Source organism: Leptonotus elevatus, chromosome 1 (assembly GCF_054856555.1).
Source record: "Leptonotus elevatus isolate MCC_2025b chromosome 1, RoL_Lele_1.0, whole genome shotgun sequence".
Taxonomy (NCBI): Eukaryota; Metazoa; Chordata; class Actinopteri; order Syngnathiformes; family Syngnathidae; genus Leptonotus; species Leptonotus elevatus.
In genome coordinates, this window is record NC_141239.1 from 50,170,575 (window position 1) to 50,188,169 (window position 17,595).

Genomic DNA, 17,595 nt, shown 5'->3' on the forward strand with positions numbered 1-17,595 from the left:
TGGGCAGGCAAAATGGAGAGGTCAAGTCAAATACATTTTATGCAAGTTGTAAATAATTTGTACAAAAATCCATTCATTTGTGAGAAAAAAATGTGTTTAATGTGAAATCCAGAAAATGTCAGAACATGAAGCAGATATACAAAGTCCAATACAGGGACTTTTGTGTTTTGTGTCCAGTTTAACCACGGCCTTTCCCACATAATAGCATGAGACAATTCTGACATTACATGTCAGTACAAAATGTAGACTTGTAAAAAAAAGTTAGTAATAAAATATAATTCATTTCCTTTTGATGAAGAGTGTTGAGTGCTGCAAAGTGGGTCCCTCCTTCACATTCCCAAATGCGAATATTCCCTTTGTGGCACTTTTGCAATGTATCAAACACAAAATTGGAAAGGAAAGACATCACAAGCCTTTAGCAAGTGGGCACGGTTAATTCAAACGCTTGAGGAGCACCTTCAATTTTGTGCTTTTCCTCCTACTTCAGATAAAGTTGAGTACAGTATTTCACAGTAACACTAACATTTGTGTATGTTGTGTCATTGAAGTTTAACAGTGACTACCATTACATACGCGCAGACTTCATCTAATGTAATTGCGGTTATAACAATTATAATACGCAAACACACACTGCTGGGTGCAAAAATAAATAAAACAAATTCTGTTGGCGTAAGCAAAGAGTCTTTCATAGATAAAGTTGAACTTCTAAACCAAGTCAGGCTATTTCCCAATACTTTGTGGTTCATCTGTACACCCTCATAAAACCCACAGACCATCTTTTCAAACTTACAACACAATCAAATTTAGAACAGTGTCATTATTCTTCAACTTGGAAGGACGTACAAATGAAGTCCTATAAGAAAATATGCCATTTATAAAAGTGCAATGATGTTACAAAAACATAATGATTGACCAGCCAATTGACAGTGCATTGTTTTCACTCAGTGTAGAAAAGCAAGTATAACCTATTCCTCTTTCCATGTGTGATGTATCACACATGCCTCAGCTTTTGCAAATACAGCAAACCTCTGCATAAAAGGGGTTCACAATACACAAATTCACCAATTTTATTTTTTGAAACTACCCTTTGTTATTTACTGGAAAAAATCAACAATTCACAATTTTTTCATGGTGCCTTCTTCCACTTTGTTCGAGTTCATTTACAGAGAAGTACTTCTTTACGTCTATCTTGTGGACATTGTCTGTCCCTTCCAAAGCGGAGGTTCGCTGTATTCCAAATTCACGTATTAGACCAACGGCACAATTCGTACAAAGGACAGCAGGAACTCAACTCTGCATAGATTAAGTTTAAGACACACACAGGTAAGAAATAACAGTACTACTGTATAAATGGAGGAGAGAAGACACTCCTTTCCAGCGATGCTTTCGGCGGGGGACGTCTCAGCCTGCAAGACTGAGGGACCGCAATTCATTGTGGGATGTCACAGAGGCACTGATGGAAAATAGAGTGAGAGATTAGTTACTGAACAAAATGAGCATTTTTTTAAGCTAACAACAATGAACAAGAATAACACTGTTCAAAGTGGCTTGAACCACATTACAAGAATTCTTTACACAATATTAGTTTGTATTGAAGTGCACCTGTATTTACAACAGGGTTATATCCAAATTTTAGATTTTTCATGATCGTTTTTATATTTTTATCATTATAGCGAGTTTTTATTTTAAATTTTGCTCTTTAAATTCAACTAGAATTTTTCTTTTTAGGGCGTTTGCTAGTTATGTTTTTGAGTACGTTTCAATCAGGTTTTTAATTAACTCATTCACTCACAGCCATTTTCACTGAAGCAACCCCCTTCGCCCCCAGCTGCTTATTTTGACAGATTTCGCAAGGTCCACAGAATATTGTGTTCTATTGCTATAAAAACATGGAACCTACCAAAAGAAAGATTAGAGTCTCTTCTTTCATCAGGAAAAAAAAAGTATCTGTTTCCATTTTACAGTAATTAGCATCAGAATATAGCTAATTGCTTTAAATTGTGGGAAAATCAGCTCGTTTACAACATGGCCTTGGTTGATCTCTTATACTCTGCTGCCACCTGCTGGCCATTTCTGTAATAACTACCATTGATTAAATCGTTCTCTGTAGTTTAGAGGCTGTATCAATGCCTTCTGTATGCTTTAGAAGGAAAATAAACGTATAAATACATCTTTGGGATTTATAAGTTTTTGGAGCAAATTAGTTTAAAGCACTCTTGTTTTTTTTTATTTTAAAAGTTTTCTTAATTTGTTTTGTTTTACGACCTAGACTTCCCGAGCTGTCGGGGTCTGTGCTTACCCAAGGAGGTGGTACTGAATCTTGTCCTCTGCAGGGTGGCAAAAGCGGGCTTGTCCGGGATCAGGCCGCGGTGCGAGGCCGTGATGTCCCCGTTCCTCTGCAGCGAGGCGCACCTGTGGAAGGTGGCGTCCATCTTGGTCTGAATGTTGCTGGAGCTGTGAGCGCGCTTGATGTCGGCGCAGTGGAGACACGCGGCCTGTCCGTTCAGCAGCTGGACCTTGCAGCCGGGGAGCACGTTGGCCCTCCGCTCGTCTTTCGTCAAGGCGCTCAACGTTCCGTTGGAGAAGGACATTTTGGCGAAATCGCCGCTCGCCAGCTTCCCCAAATATCCGTTCACGCGTCTGTCGTGAGCCGCCAGTGGCGATCTGGGGACGTCTTTCCGAATGAAAGCCGGTTTAAAAAAGGCCACAAGGCTCTCTTGGCTCTGACCCTCGTGCCCCCTTTGTGCCTGTGGTTGAACGACTAATGCATCTTTCGGGGATCTGGTGCACCCCCCGAAATGGACTTTGTTTTTTCTCAGCGTGGAATCCCTGCTCGGAGGCGCACTATGACTGCTGACGTGTGCTCCTAGCAAAGCCACTCTCTGAAGTTGGACATCCAAAGTCCTGCCTTGCTCCTGCCTGACTCTCTTATTAGGTGACCTCACCCTCAGGGAGGCATCGTCCTTGCCTATGACATTGTTGCCCATGTGTCTCCCCATAGCAGGCCTGCTCTGTCCCCCTGGGATTTTAGGGGAGGAGCATATTTCCGTGCAGCTGAGGCTACTCCCGCTTGGTGAGCTGCACTCCTGTGCGCCCTCAAAGTCTCTGCGCTGGGCATGCCTTTGCGGCGGGGTGGCCACCAGCGCAACAATCGGGTCTTTGGTACATCGCGGGCGGCGGCCCGATTCAAGATATTCCACCAGCTCCCCGGATTGCGTCTCCACCGAATGCTTCAACCGCTCCTTGGCTCCGAAGGACCATCGCAGCGGCAGGACTTTGTTGAAAGGCTCCTTGGGCTTTGTTGGAGATCTCATGCTTACACTCCTTGCTTGGGTCCTACGGATGAACGGTTTGGACTCAAATCCATCTGGAGGAAGAAAAATAAATATGTAAGCATGGTGGCTTAGTACAATGTTTGAGTTAGGGGAGGGCGAGTACTGATACCAGGTATCGGTATCAGGTCGATACCAGGAAACATTTCACGGTATCTGTACTCGCGACAGACAGATATTGGTATCAGTCCACGCTCTTGTGGTTGTTTTTCAGTCAGGAACTAAAGGCTTGAAGTGGTTATTTTTTTCATTTCATTTATCTAGTTTTTGAAATTCATTTTATTAGTGCTTTTTGCAAAATGACCTATGAGCAAATTGCAAAAATATAATTGCCATTAATTTCATGCAATTTTACGGAAATTGGCTACAGTTGGGACATATATGTATTTTTAATTTTTTTAAATGATCTATCATTGTTTTTGGGGGAAATTTTATGTATCATAAGTATGGTATGGGTACTATCAGCATCGGTGAGTACCGGTACTTAAAATTTGAGTATCTGTATCGGTAAAAAGAAAAAGAAAAAAAACTTGTATCAAATAGGGATGTAACAATATCCAAATGTCACAATATGATATTATCACGATACGAACCTCACAATATGATAATTACCACGATATTGTGGTGGTGTTGACAATATATATAAAAAAGCTCATAATACTATATATATCAACCTCTGAATTTTCTGCTATAGCCATGCCACTATGCCAGTATGGTCGCCGACCTCCGCCATCTTGAATTACTTTGTAAACAATGCACATCGTAAGTAACAATTGGCCTCAGCAGTGTAGAGTATCATAATACTGTGCTTTGCTGAGGCAGGTGAAAAGTAATGTTTTTTGATGGAGATGTGGTGCTTTAAATATCGTAGCATGACGACGGCGATAGCGTGGCAATTTTAATATCGCAATATCACCATATTGCGGTCAGTGGTGACATCTTTAGTCTCGAACATCCCTACACGAGACGTAATGCCATCTATTCACTTGTGTCAGCAGTTTTGCGGGATTCTTCCCCAAACACTGGCCGATCAGTAGCTCCCGGAGGCTGCATGGGCGCGGGGTGCCCTGAGATGGATGCTGCTGACGCCAGGGCACCTCTGTCACTGCCCCCCGTCAGCCGCACCAGCCAGTGGTCGGAAGTGTTTGAGCTGGTGGAACCTGCAAGATGACGAAAGAAACTGGAGTTAGTTTCTGGAGATGGTGGCAATGGAGAAGACCACAATGTGTCCCACCGGCCATCCACATTTTATTTGATTTTTCCAATTGCCCAAAGTTTTAGTACTGTTTGTTCAACTTGTTGTCTAGCAAGGAGCTAAACGACAACATTCACAACAGGCGCTTGGACCATGAATCAACAAACACACACACGGACGTGTTAAGAGTTTGATTCGTGTGTCTTGTCTGCATATGCAAATTCCTCTGTCCGAACCCCCGCTCTTGATTGATGGACTGTTTTCACGCTCGTTCCTGGTTGGCTGCTGTCCTCGACTTCCTCGAGCATCAGTTTTGAATGTTGTGTTTATAAACAGCAACAGAAAAACGTCAAACAGTACGTTTAAGGACGTCCCCTTCAATGACTTCTGTGTCTCCTCCAATCTCGCTGTATTTTAATGGACCATTGAGAATTGCTGTTTGATGCCTCACAATGATCGATTGTTAGGTGTCAACTTGCTATCGTTCATGATGTCATAGTGTGAATACTGTGAAAAATGGGTAGTTTTAATAAAGTGGATTATCATGCTGTTATAGGACAGGCATTAAAGGAAGGAAAGAAAGCAGAAAAGTGTTTTTTTAATGACGCTGGTGAGAAGGATTGGAAGAAAAAGGGATCAAAGGCCATAAAAAGTTAGTGATGGTTCTCAAACTTAAACCAAACGCTGGGGGCTCAAATTTCTTGCTGTATTAATTTAATTTATCATCCTGAAAATTATTGTACCATCATTTGATTGTGCACACGTTCTTTATAAAGATTTTCAGAGTCAAAATGATTTTCAGCATTGCTAGCTTTTTTTTTTTTTTTAAATTAGTATTATTATTGTTTTTATTTCAACAACACAACACTGAAAGCTAAAAGCCAACTGGGGGACTAAATTTCCAAGAACCACTCGTCCTTTTACCCAAAAGCACATGGAGTGCTTCTCTACCAAGAACAGCAAGATGCAGAGGACTGTTGATAGCAATTAAAAAACAAAACAATTGAACAGTTGGTCATGTGCATTAAACAGTTTAGTGAAGGTCAAATAAAGGTCACCTGTGAAAGTTAGTGAATTTTAGGTTCATTCTAAAATGTCACCCTAAAGCCCAATATCCTTATTTGTGAGTAGTGTATGTACTGTACTAACTACCACGAGTCACTAAAAAAAAAAAAACTGGTTAGTTAATAAGGTTGAATTAAATAAAACCATTCACTGAAAAAAAAGAAGACATTTTGAAAATAATGAAAATGTAATTATTTTGTCCCATGCAGAGATGTCAAGTACTGTTATAAGCAATTTCATCTCTGGGGTGGATATCTATGAATCCGATGCATCGATGTATTCTCCAGGATGCAATTTTGTGAATGATCTGAACTCTGAATTGAACATTTTGCTTCAGAATAGATGCTTGTGATGTCACTGAATAAGAGGAATGTCCCTTTTCTCTCAAAACATAAATATCCTTCATCTAGCTTCCGTTATTTCAGAAGACAAACTGTTTTAATATAGTTCTGACCCTTGGCTGCAAAAGCTACACCCTCCTTTCCTCAGTAATATTAAAATACTGTTTATATCCCAAGGCTGAAGCTATTGACCAACAGAAAAATGACAACGTCTAACCAGTGAGTGAAGAACTTGCAGACCACGGCGGTATTGTTTTTCTTCGTTGATAGAAGAGGATGTAGGCGCCTCGTGTGCACACGTCTCCCTCTGGAACCGGCTCAGCGTTGCTGTCATCGTAGCTGTACCACTGACCGTCCACAGAGTTTCGACAAAAGGCTGCCATCACAGTAAGAACAAGGTTGAGTTATAGCATCCATTTTGACGTCCTCATTTTCACTCAGAAAATGCATCATCACGATCTTTGTCATATAAAACGATATTTTGTCTGTTCTTTTCTTCGGTCATTTTCACACATATTCGCAATAAATAATTCAAAGATTCATGAGATACTGATGTCCGACCTGTGTAATGCCCCCCGTGCATCCCTCCATGGTGGTTGCACACGGCATACAGATCGTACAGGAAGTCGAGGGGAGCCAGCTCGGGCCGTCTGGACGGAGGCTGGTGCGGACCGTGGTTACGGTTGACCACGTGCGGCGTCATGTCCAGGTCCACCAGGGGGAAATGTACGAACGTTGTCAGCTTGTTTCTCCGCTCGCCCACTTGCCTGAAGCGCTTCAGGTGGAGGATGAGGATGTCCGGTAGTGTCCACAAGCTCATCTTCACCATGCCCTGCTGAAGCTGCTTACAGTGCGGGCACTTCCAGGCGTCGTCGGGGGCGAGCTGGAAGGTATGAGACGGAGTTATGTCTAATATTTTCATTTCCTTAATTAGTTTCATGAGAGACGATGCAACAAACCACAATCGTGTCAGACTTTTTAATAGCAAATTAGCTCTAAAATGTGATATACTCGCAGGAAGGCATGACTTATTCTGTTCTACGAATGGCAATAAATGGTTACGCAGGTTGGTTTATATTAGGGGTGTCAAAATGAGTGCGTTCATTTTGAGTTAATTTAACGTTTCTTTTACGCCACACATTTTTTTAAACGCGCGATTAATGACCGCCCCTTACTTGGAAAGCCTGTACTGGGGTAGTTAGTTCCAGTCGCAACGCAGCAGACACGTCCATGTCAAAATTGAGCAAGAATACATTTGATAAAAATGCATATATTTGTGGAGATTGGGGTGAAGTTGTATTTTACAATTTTAAAAATGTGCAGAATCTCACTAGTTACTTCATCTTAAAGATTAGATAGCTCTTAATAAGAAAAGAAAAATGCACTGAGCTGTCACCAACGTATTATAAATGCAATTATGCCATCTAGTGGCATCAGAATTTGCTCAACACAAATCAATATTACACTCGTTCTTTACAGTACAGTATATCTTTTTAATTTTAACTTTATGAATTATTATGAAATTACTGTATCAATGACTAAAAGATGCAACCATAATTCTATTAGTTTAATATTTTTTCCCTTTTATGTTAACAAGAGTACACTTTATTATACATTTTATTGTACATTTAGAACAGATATAAAATTGCGATTAATCGTGAGTTAACTCATTAACTCCCAGCCATTTTCAACTCCCTTCACTCCCGGCTGTTTTACTGGATTTTGACTGATTTTGCAAGACCCACAGAATATTGTGTTCTATTGCAATAAAAACATGGTACCTACCAAAAGAGTCTCTTCATTTCCATTTTGCAGCAATTAATATCAGAATATATCTAAGTTTTATCATTATTCACAAATCTATTTAGAATTGTGAGTAAATGAGCTTTTTTTTCTTAACATGGCAATGGTTGATCTATTTTGCTCTGCTGCCACCTGCTGGACGTTTGTGTAATAACTACCATTTCTTCAACCGTTCTTAGCAGTTAAGAGGCTACATCAAAGCCTTCTGTATGCTATAGCATATAAAAACATAAAAAAACATAAATATGTCTTTGGGACATTTAAAACATTTAAAATAGAATGTATTTAGACATTTTTGGGAGCAAATGAGTTAGCTATTGAAGTTATGCAATTAATTACGATTACAAATTTTAATCACTTTACACCCCTAGTTTATATAATCTTTGTAACCACTTGTACAATATTGTAAATTCAAATGTAAAAATATTAAACTGTTAATCTCTATATGTCACTGGCAAAGACCGATGACGAGGATATAATTGCAATTATAAATAATATTTGGATCAAATCAAGTTAAATTGGATAATTGGTTGGGGATCACTGCTGTATGGTATTACTTTTGTACTGAACCACAAACAACAGGGTGTTCAAGGAAGACGCAGATTTTTCCTGGCTGCTGTAGCAATATTATAACAATACAAAGGGAGGAAACGGGTGAGATGAAAGGCAAGATTCTGGATTTCAGAGGATGATGGCAATAACAAGCCCATTTCATTGAATGCCCTCGGGCATTTTGGCAACTCACCATGCTATCCTTATATAGTTACATCTTACTGTAGTTTGTGTATTGTAGTGTATTAGCCAGTGATTATAAGAGGTTGCAGAAGAGGAGAACCCTGCACACTGCACAACAGTTAAGTTGCTTAGCTTGACGTCTGGTGGGCCTTAAAAGCTTTCTTGTTGTAATGACCCTTTTGACAACATTTCACAGCCACTTTGACAAAGTAAAGCACTGTTACGAGGTCCATTCCATTTATGCTATAAGCAGTGAATTTTACATAGAGCGATTCTTATTGTTTTCCTTTGGCCTAAATTGTATGTGATAATAGTTAAGTTGGGAGTCACAAGTTATTAAATATGCTACCTATTTACACATTACTTACCTGTTCCTCTTTGGTGTAGAGCTGAAAACACTCATCCAAGGTGCAGCTGTACTGCTGGACATGCTGCTGCTGCTGATTCCTTACACTGTCAGCATCCTTCACCACCTCCTCCTGAATATTCCCAAACAGGCTACAACCCATGATGCAAATAGGATTTCAGTTGAGCGCACGGAGAGTTGAAGTTAAATGTTAGAAAAAGACAACTTAAAGCCTGTTCACCAGTCTTTGATTCTGTACTCCCATTCAATGATGAGCTTCACATGCGGCGGTCCTCCTGGGCTGCACAGTTTCAGAGCTCTAAAAGACAGCAGCAACCCTATTACAGATTTCTTTCCAGTGTGACATCCATCCATTTTCTATAGCGTTTGTCCTCATTAGGGCGAGAGGCGGACACAGCCTGGACTGGATGGAGCTCTCTAATCTTAAGCAGGTTTGAGTACTATATATATACCCATCAGAAAGACTTTTATTTTATTTTTTAAATTTGATCACGGAGTGAAGATCTGATATAGCATTTGTCCACAAGATGTCAACATTTCCAGGGAGCATAGACATGAAGTTAGAATGTTTAACCCTCACTAACTGTTGTATCCATGTGATTTATGGAGGACCAAAAATGCCAAAATAAAAAAATAAATAAAAGTGAAAATAAAACAGAAAAATGTCAATCAACCAAAAGGCAAATATTTCAACCCAAGACACACTTAGGACCGCCCCCTCATTTGAATAACATTTCATGACGCATTTCATGCTGACATTGTCTGCAGCATGAAATAAATAAGTAAGAGCTGAGCGTTTTATCTTATTGATTGACATTTAATTCTATTTATATATTTGTCTTATTTTAACTTATTTGTTTATTAATTATTTGCTTTATTTTGGCAGATTTGGCCCTCCATATGTGAGTATATATAAGACCAAAAAAAAGTTGTTCAAGAAAATCTTGAAACTAATTCAAACTAAAAATTCAACATGTAAAAAGCATGAAATATTATATATTCTTGTTGATAACTGAACAAATCCAACATAAAAAGTGATTCATTTGCATTTCTGTTCTTGCTGAGGAAAAGATACAAAAATGCTACAATCACATTCAACTGTACATATTGATGTTGTAGACGTGACAAAATGCTGATGACTTCATTGCTTGAGTTTTAAAATGTAACTTACGTTCAGTAATATATATACTCACAGACATTTTCGTAATTTTCGCTTAAAACAGAATTTATTCTTGTAACTTTACAAATTTTCATTTTCACATTTCTTAAATAACAATTTTTCAGAGTTTTTGTTTTTTTTGTCTACAAGGAAACAGTATGGTGGGGTGGTGCCCTAGCGCCATCTAGTGACAATCTGTATAATAAAAGGTAAATACTGGATATTTTCCCAACAATATTCTTTTACCTTTTCCAATGAAAAGCGGCATTCAGGTAATATTCGGAATTGATTATCAAAATATTTGGGTTTTTCTTTTATAATAGTCATACTTGTTCTTCTTTGGACTGTGGCCTGCAAATGTTTTTTTTTTTTTTTTTTTTAATCTAATACTACAATAATTTAATTTCAACTTATTTAACAGCCAGTGAAAAATGTAACTTGAGCCATTTCCAGATAAACACAAACAAATATAAATGGACTATTTTTGGCAGTTGTTCCAGGTGAGGCCCACAGCAGAGAACAGAATTCAGTAGATAGGATAATTTGCACCCGAAAGACTATGCAAAACACTGAAACATGGGACATCGTTGGGTGCTTTCAGGAAGAAAAAAAAAGTGTCACTTAATACAAACTGTCCTCAGTTAGAATTCACATTCCACACTGACCTGTCAACAGCAGGATGGTAGAGTGGCCGACTGTCCTGCGGTGACAAGTAGCTGTAAAACGATGATCCTCCCACCACGCGGATGTTGAAGAGCACTCTGTTATTCTGGAAGAAAAATAGTGGGATCAAACCGTGTGAAGGCATTCTTTGCATTGCAATGTTGGCTAAACGTCTCTGGTGTTTAAGGGTTGAACAGAGCATGATATACATTATGTGTATGGAGGATTAGACTACAGTGGTACCTTGAATTTTGAATTTGTTGAAAAATATGCAAACCAGTGTGGTATATTCTGATGGCCAAAAAAGCACTTCAGTAGATATAATTTCAAACAGCATTAAGGGATTTATGGCCGGTTCAAATGAATTATCTAGATATAATGTAATTGATCACAGTGGGACGTTTTGTTGACCAAATCGAAGTTTGAATATTGTGGTCGCAATTCAAGTTACCACATGTACCGTAGCGGTAGAGCAACTCACAGAAATTTGAATACAGCCCTTGCAATGGAACACATTTGATGGGAAAGTGTACTTGATGAGGTGACTTTGGTACAATAACTTTTCAGAGGTGACTTTTACAACAACAAACATGGAGTACGGCCTGGTGTGACAGTAAAATATATTTATAAAAAACAGCAAGATCATATTTGTAGTAAGTAAGATGAGCACAAAAACAAAAGAAACAATAAAAGACTAATATCTTTGACTTCTTCGCTGCTGCATGTTTTTATTACTGTGAGATTTGGTCAGATGGGAGATGCTATGCTTTAGGAATGAAGGAGCTTTGCAAAAATGAAGCAGATTTCCTCTCTTCCCTTATGAAATGTGGTCGGTGAATGCGGGTTGAGCTCAAACACAAACACCCACGCTCAAACCTGTGCGGAAAGCTGTCTCCGACAGAACTCTACATTCCTGTCAGATATGCTGATACATGAACCTATTTCTGAACTAGCATCCCGTCTTTGCCTCTGTCCAACATTCACCGATCAGCTGTGTAGCCCTTAACAGAGCAAGGTGACATATGACTTAAAGCTCCTGAAAACAGAAAATTCCATTTTGAATCGCACCTGCCAGAAAAATGAAACCACACACACCCTTCTTCACGTACATAATGAGTACATGGCATCACATCCGCAGACAGATGGCAGTAAATTCGAACCAGAATCCAGTCTGAAAACTATTGGCCAGAGGCTTGCAGGAGTACCCATTGTGAACAGCTAATAAATGGTCAAATAAAAAGGCTATTGTAAAAATATTTTTGGGCAAATTGTTACAAAGAGCAATAGTAATAGAATCTTGTCACAAAGCTATGTAGTAGAACTATCATTTTTTACAATCACTTCAAACATTTACAACAATGATAAATATATGATAGTATTGACCTGGGTTGATAAGGGGGGAAGAAAATCAGTAGCGCCTATATTCAATTCAATTCAATTTATTCCAGACTCAGGGTCCACGCTAAAAAACAAACAGAAAAAACACAAAAAAAACAAGCAAAACAAAAAAGATTAAAATCATAATGATACAGTTACACATTAAGAATACAGGCATATCAGTGTTTCTATATATTTGACTTGTAGCTAGCAACTACGACTATAAACTATGGAGGATAAAATGAAACTTTTAATCTGAGGAATTGCATATTTTTTCCTATTTTTGTTCTTTGTTTTTCCTATTTTCATGAGTTTTTACAGCTAACAATGAATGTAACAGTCACAGTGATGATGAATACTGAAATAATATGTATTTAATCATGTCTATAATAACCATATATTGAAATGTAATGTACAGTTTTGACATTCCCTTGTAGTATGTAAACGTATGAGCACAACTGTAAATGTACAAAAGCTCACTTACAGATCCTAAATGCTATGAATCATCACCAAAATTCACATGCACACGTCCACTCATGCCAGCTTCAACCTCTGAAAATATCAAAAACAATTGCCACATCATTTTGGAGGTTATAGGCATTAAGCCTATTTCTCACCATGAAGTGTGCATCAAGTTTACATGAGGGTATGTAAACGTTCAAACACAACTGTAAATGTGACAGGTGGGTTTGCCTCAATAAAGGGCACTAACATTTACATGTAACTCATTTTGATGAATCACATTTAAATTCAGGGATTCATATCAATTTACTAGCAATAGTTAATAGAGACAGACTAGCAGCGGAGAGCTCAGTTTATCGTTGGTAAATCTACACAGTGTGAGAAATTACAACACATACAACATGGCGGTGACGTCGCTGTACGATTCAGTGCTCAAGGTGGTGGGCTCCATGTACTTTATTGTATGGTGCCTATGATGGTCTTCCTCTTTTCAGCGACCTCTTCCTCTTTTGAAAAATCTTTAGTCAAACTGAATCTAAGTCAGTGCATTTAAACTGAGACTGAACAGAGAAGTGTGAAAAAGTGTAGCGATGAAACCTTCAGTAACCCATTTATTTGGGCAAGTCAACATATTCAGTGTGAAGGGATTTAAAAAGCCGTACATGTGAGTGGGAGCTAATACTGTATATTACAAAATGTGAACATGCTGTGAAAATCACAGCTGTCAGTGTGACAGCTGGGAAGAGGATAAGAAAACATGTGAAAATTCATATCAGAGCCCTGATGGAAAAGGGCCACAGTGCGAAGGCTTCATGGCATAAAAGTTTGTTACGCCACAAGAAAGTCTGTGGACGAGCTTTGGAAGCAAAGTGGCTTCAAAGTGCCACAGTTAACGTGTTTGTTTTCAATGAGGTTACAAGGCTTCATTATCTCGCGTGCTTTTTTTTGCACTGCAAAATGTAACAACATTTGTCAGCGTGAAGGAATGCCACTGTCATTTCTCACACTAAATGCTATTTACCACTTTACCACACGCATACACACACACGCAGCCCCCCCCCCCCCCCCACACACACACTGCTAAAGTGAATATTTCCGGCCAAATAGATCTCATCTCTGCCAAGAAAATGTCCTTCTTCTCACAGCTTGCAAGAAAAAGATCAATAACTTGGGCTGCCTCGGTGTTTTGTAATAGATTACATTGCTATTCTTGCTTTAGCAGGCACCTTGCCAACCTTTTCAAATCCTTTCCAGCAAATTCAGTAGCAGAGAAAATGACTGAGAGAAAAATGACTGCTTTTGAATTTTAGTCTGTACGGAGGCTAAAATTAGAAGCGGAAAAATCCACTTGACAGTGTCATTAATTGACACAAGCAGCTATTGATTGAAGTCGAGCAAACATCTGCTCTCTCAGGGCACAGGCAGGCTCTGGAAAACTTTATGGTACTTTACAGGCTGCTTTTAATTCAATGGCTGATGCTGAGGTGGCAGCGAAAAGACAACAAACAGCACACTGCCACTGACAATTTTTGCACCTGACTCTTCATCCTCTCTTGACTGCCACTAGCTGATGCCTGCTAGTAACAATATAAAAAGCCCCCCTCAACACCTTGGCAGCACCTATAAATTCTGTCCATAAGGCCTATGAAGAGAATCAGTAACAAAGGGCAGCCTTGGGGGTGTCGAAACCTCGCTGAAAACGAATCCGACTTCCTTGCTGGCATTGTGGACCAAAACTCTGACACCAGTCGCCGGGGGACAGAAAGCCTGTATTAGGGGTTCTGCTACCCCTTACACCCGGAGCGCCGTCTGTCCTTCCCTGGGTGGAAGAGGCAGAAGTCTGTGCAAAGGAGCCAGACTTCCCAATCCATTCCCCCAGTCCCAATGGGAGGCCAGCTATCAGACAAATTCCCTTCAGCGTAACCTGAGGCCTTCTGTCAGTTGACCATGCGCCTGTAACTCCTCACCCCAAAAAACAAAAAAAAACACTTCAACTGGTGAGGAGCAGCAGACCTACTCTGAGTCACAGATAGCTGAGCTCTTCACCTAATCTCTGAAGGTGAATCCGTTAAGACATTTTTATTTGCAATCTTATCCTCGCGGTCACTCCAAAGCTTGTGACCATAGGTGTGCGTATGAAGAAATATCAACCGGTATATTGAGACCTTCACCCGTTAGATTTGCTCTTTTTGCCGCAGCAGCTTACTCTCTATCCTTGATCAACAAAACCTTGACATACTTACTTAACTTACCAAGGGGGAGGGGTAATGTGTGTTATGGTATGGTATGTTTTTTTTGTCAAGCCGCACTATGTGTGAAACATACAGAGGATCCAAATGTCATTCTCTACAAAACTATAACAATTAAATCTTAACCAAGAACATCTGAATTGCTAAATTCTCTGTTGTTTGAAGCAGCTATAGATGAAAGACAAGAGCCATGTATTTGGTCTTATATTATGTATGAAATCGACATTCTTGCTGTTATGCAGCACAGTGCCAACTACTCTTCAACTCTAAATTGTCCAGAAGTGCAAAGTACAAATAGGTGTCTATGTGTCAGGCCTGCGATTGAGAAAAAGTGTATACCACACGAGTCACTTAAGTCAGATGAGACAGTTTCCAGTTTGACCCTGTACAGGACAAGTTGTCGAGAACAGTGATTCCCAAACAGGGTGTCATGACAGCTCGCCAGGTGTGCCACAAGAAAATATCAATCCATCCATTTTCTGTAACACTTGCTGATGCTCACTAAGGTTGCGGGTGAGCTACAACTTATCCCAACTGTGACTAGTTCCTGGTTGAGAACATGCAAACTCCACACAAGAATGTCAGAACATGGAGTTGAACCCCCAACTGCGAACCACCTGGTCAATGTACCACGGAAATTATTCACTTAACTCATTTGCTTCCAAAAATGTATAAATACGTTCTATTTCAAATGTTTTAAGGGTTCAATATGTGTATTTATATGTTTTTTATTTATTTATGCTAGACCATACAGCCTCTGAACTGCAGAGAGCAGGTGAAGCAATGGAAGTAATTATAAAAACGGCCAGCAGGTGGCAGCAGAGTATAAGAGATCAACCAAGGCCATGCTGCAAACAAGCTGATTTCCCCACAGTTCTAAAGAGATTTGTGAATAATGATGAAACTTTGCTAAATTCTAATGCTAATTGCTGCAAAGCAGAAACAGATATACATTTTTCCCTGATGAAAGAAGAGACTCTAATCTTTCTTTTGGTAGGTTGCATGTTTTTATAGCAATAGAACACAATATTCTGTGGGCCTTGCAAAATCAGTCAAAATACAGTAAAACAGCCGGAGCGAAGGGGGTTGCTTCAGTAAAAATGGCTGGGAGTGAATGAGTTAAGTTATCCCAAAATTTATATTATTGTTCAAATATCCGGCACCAACATATTGCAATTGAAAGGCAGCGCAATTAAATGCTTTTCCATGACATGGCAGAAGGTGAAATAAACCTGTGTATTCACCATGTAAGTAAGTCTTGGCCTTCTGTGAGTATATTCAACTGAGTAAGCAAATTTGTGAATAAATGGAGACGACATCATCATCAGTTGAGTATTCATACTTTTTGTGAGATTTTTTGTCACAAATGGGTGACATGGCTCATTAAAGGCAGGGAAACAACTGTCTAGAACAGGGGTGCCCAAGTCCGGACCTTGAGCTTACGAAGACCCGACCAACCCAAGAACGTAGTCTGTGTTCTTGATATTGAGAAACGACCCATGTTTCCCTCCACCAACACACCTGATTCATGATCAGGATCGTTAACGGGCTTCTGCAAAGCTTGCTGATGAGCTGATCATTGGATTCAGCTGCGTTGGCGGACGGAGACACGGAAAACAGGTGGGATAGGGGCTCTTGAAGACCGGACTTGGGCAGCTCTGGTTTAGAATGGAAACTGACTGCACGCCAAGTCCTCTATATTTTGTGCGGGTCCTAACAGATTCTGACATGCTGGTTTTACAAAGTATTCATTAGCCCATTCTAATAAGTAGTTGTCCCGTACCTGTGGCTGCGCCCCATTGATCATCAGGTAGTAAAGCTTGCTCAGAATGCTTTGCTGCATCTGATCCCACGAAATAGACCGGTCCTCCCTCATTAAGAATGGAGGGCCGAACCTAAAAACAACGACACAGGACAAAAACCTCGTTAAGCTTACCCAAAACCTTGTAGGCTACAATGCAAAAAAAAAGTGATTTAGACATTAAAGCAGGTTTCTCGTTTTAGCATTGTTAGGGAAGCAGATTGAAAGACAATACATGGAAGAGGGTAAACCCCCACTCTAAAAGGATGGATCCCATGACACATTTATGATAACACACATTTCATTGAAGTCAGTCCTCCATTGTCTGCTTGAGATTTATTAGTAGAAGTCCCCGTAGGCATGGCATGTGCACGGTGAGGAAACAAAAGTGGGCTACACAGTCAAAGAATAACAATGCTGTCCTGTAAATCCAGTGATGGTACGAATGAAAGGAAAACTGTATTAGTGAGGAAACATTTTCAAATTCCACCACACTTTATATTCTGTGGTTGATTCACACAGGCACATGCACAATTGTGGAGGCTTTGTCTTGGATTATACGGTGATTTTCAACTGCATCTTTTGAAGAGTCTGTTCAGTTCCAAAGTAAATGACTTCTTGGGAAGCATTTAGATCCATCCATGATTCATGAAACAATATTACAGTTTCCTTACAATTCAAAACTTAATAAATATAATAAATGCAAAAAAAAAGACATTTTAATGTCATTCTGTCTTGCTAACTAGACTAGAATAGATCACGACGATTCTTTGCACATCTACAAATTGAGGCAGAAATGATTGTCAATCAAATCATTTTGAACCCAAAATCGATTTTGAATCGAAAATCAATTCTGAATCGAATCGCAGATCCAAAAATATAAATTGAATCGAATTGTGTGACAGTCAAAGATTCCCACCTCTAATGCATACCTAAACCTAGTCCTCTCCCACCGCAACCAAATGATTGTTAATGGTGCGACCCATTCTAATCTAAATGCAAAATAAAACATCCCATTGTCAATTACTTGACAAAGAATAAATAAG

General features: G+C 39.5%; 1 protein-coding gene across 1 annotated transcript in view; it reads right to left on the reverse strand.

Annotated features, from left to right (window-relative positions):
- The window catches only part of usp43b (ubiquitin specific peptidase 43b), a 76,400-nt gene continuing 58,805 nt past the window's right edge, over positions 1-17,595 (reverse strand). Inside the window, exons 8-16 of the mRNA XM_086067454.1 lie at positions 16,532-16,643; positions 10,663-10,766; positions 9,059-9,136; positions 8,840-8,969; positions 6,495-6,816; positions 6,151-6,309; positions 4,319-4,492; positions 2,300-3,367; positions 1-1,453 (exon numbers count right to left, since the gene is read on the reverse strand). Of these exons, the coding sequence (XP_085923580.1) occupies positions 1,443-1,453; positions 2,300-3,367; positions 4,319-4,492; positions 6,151-6,309; positions 6,495-6,816; positions 8,840-8,969; positions 9,059-9,136; positions 10,663-10,766; positions 16,532-16,643 (2,158 nt within the window). The 3' untranslated portion in view covers positions 1-1,442. The remainder of the gene's footprint in view (positions 1,454-2,299; positions 3,368-4,318; positions 4,493-6,150; positions 6,310-6,494; positions 6,817-8,839; positions 8,970-9,058; positions 9,137-10,662; positions 10,767-16,531; positions 16,644-17,595) is intronic.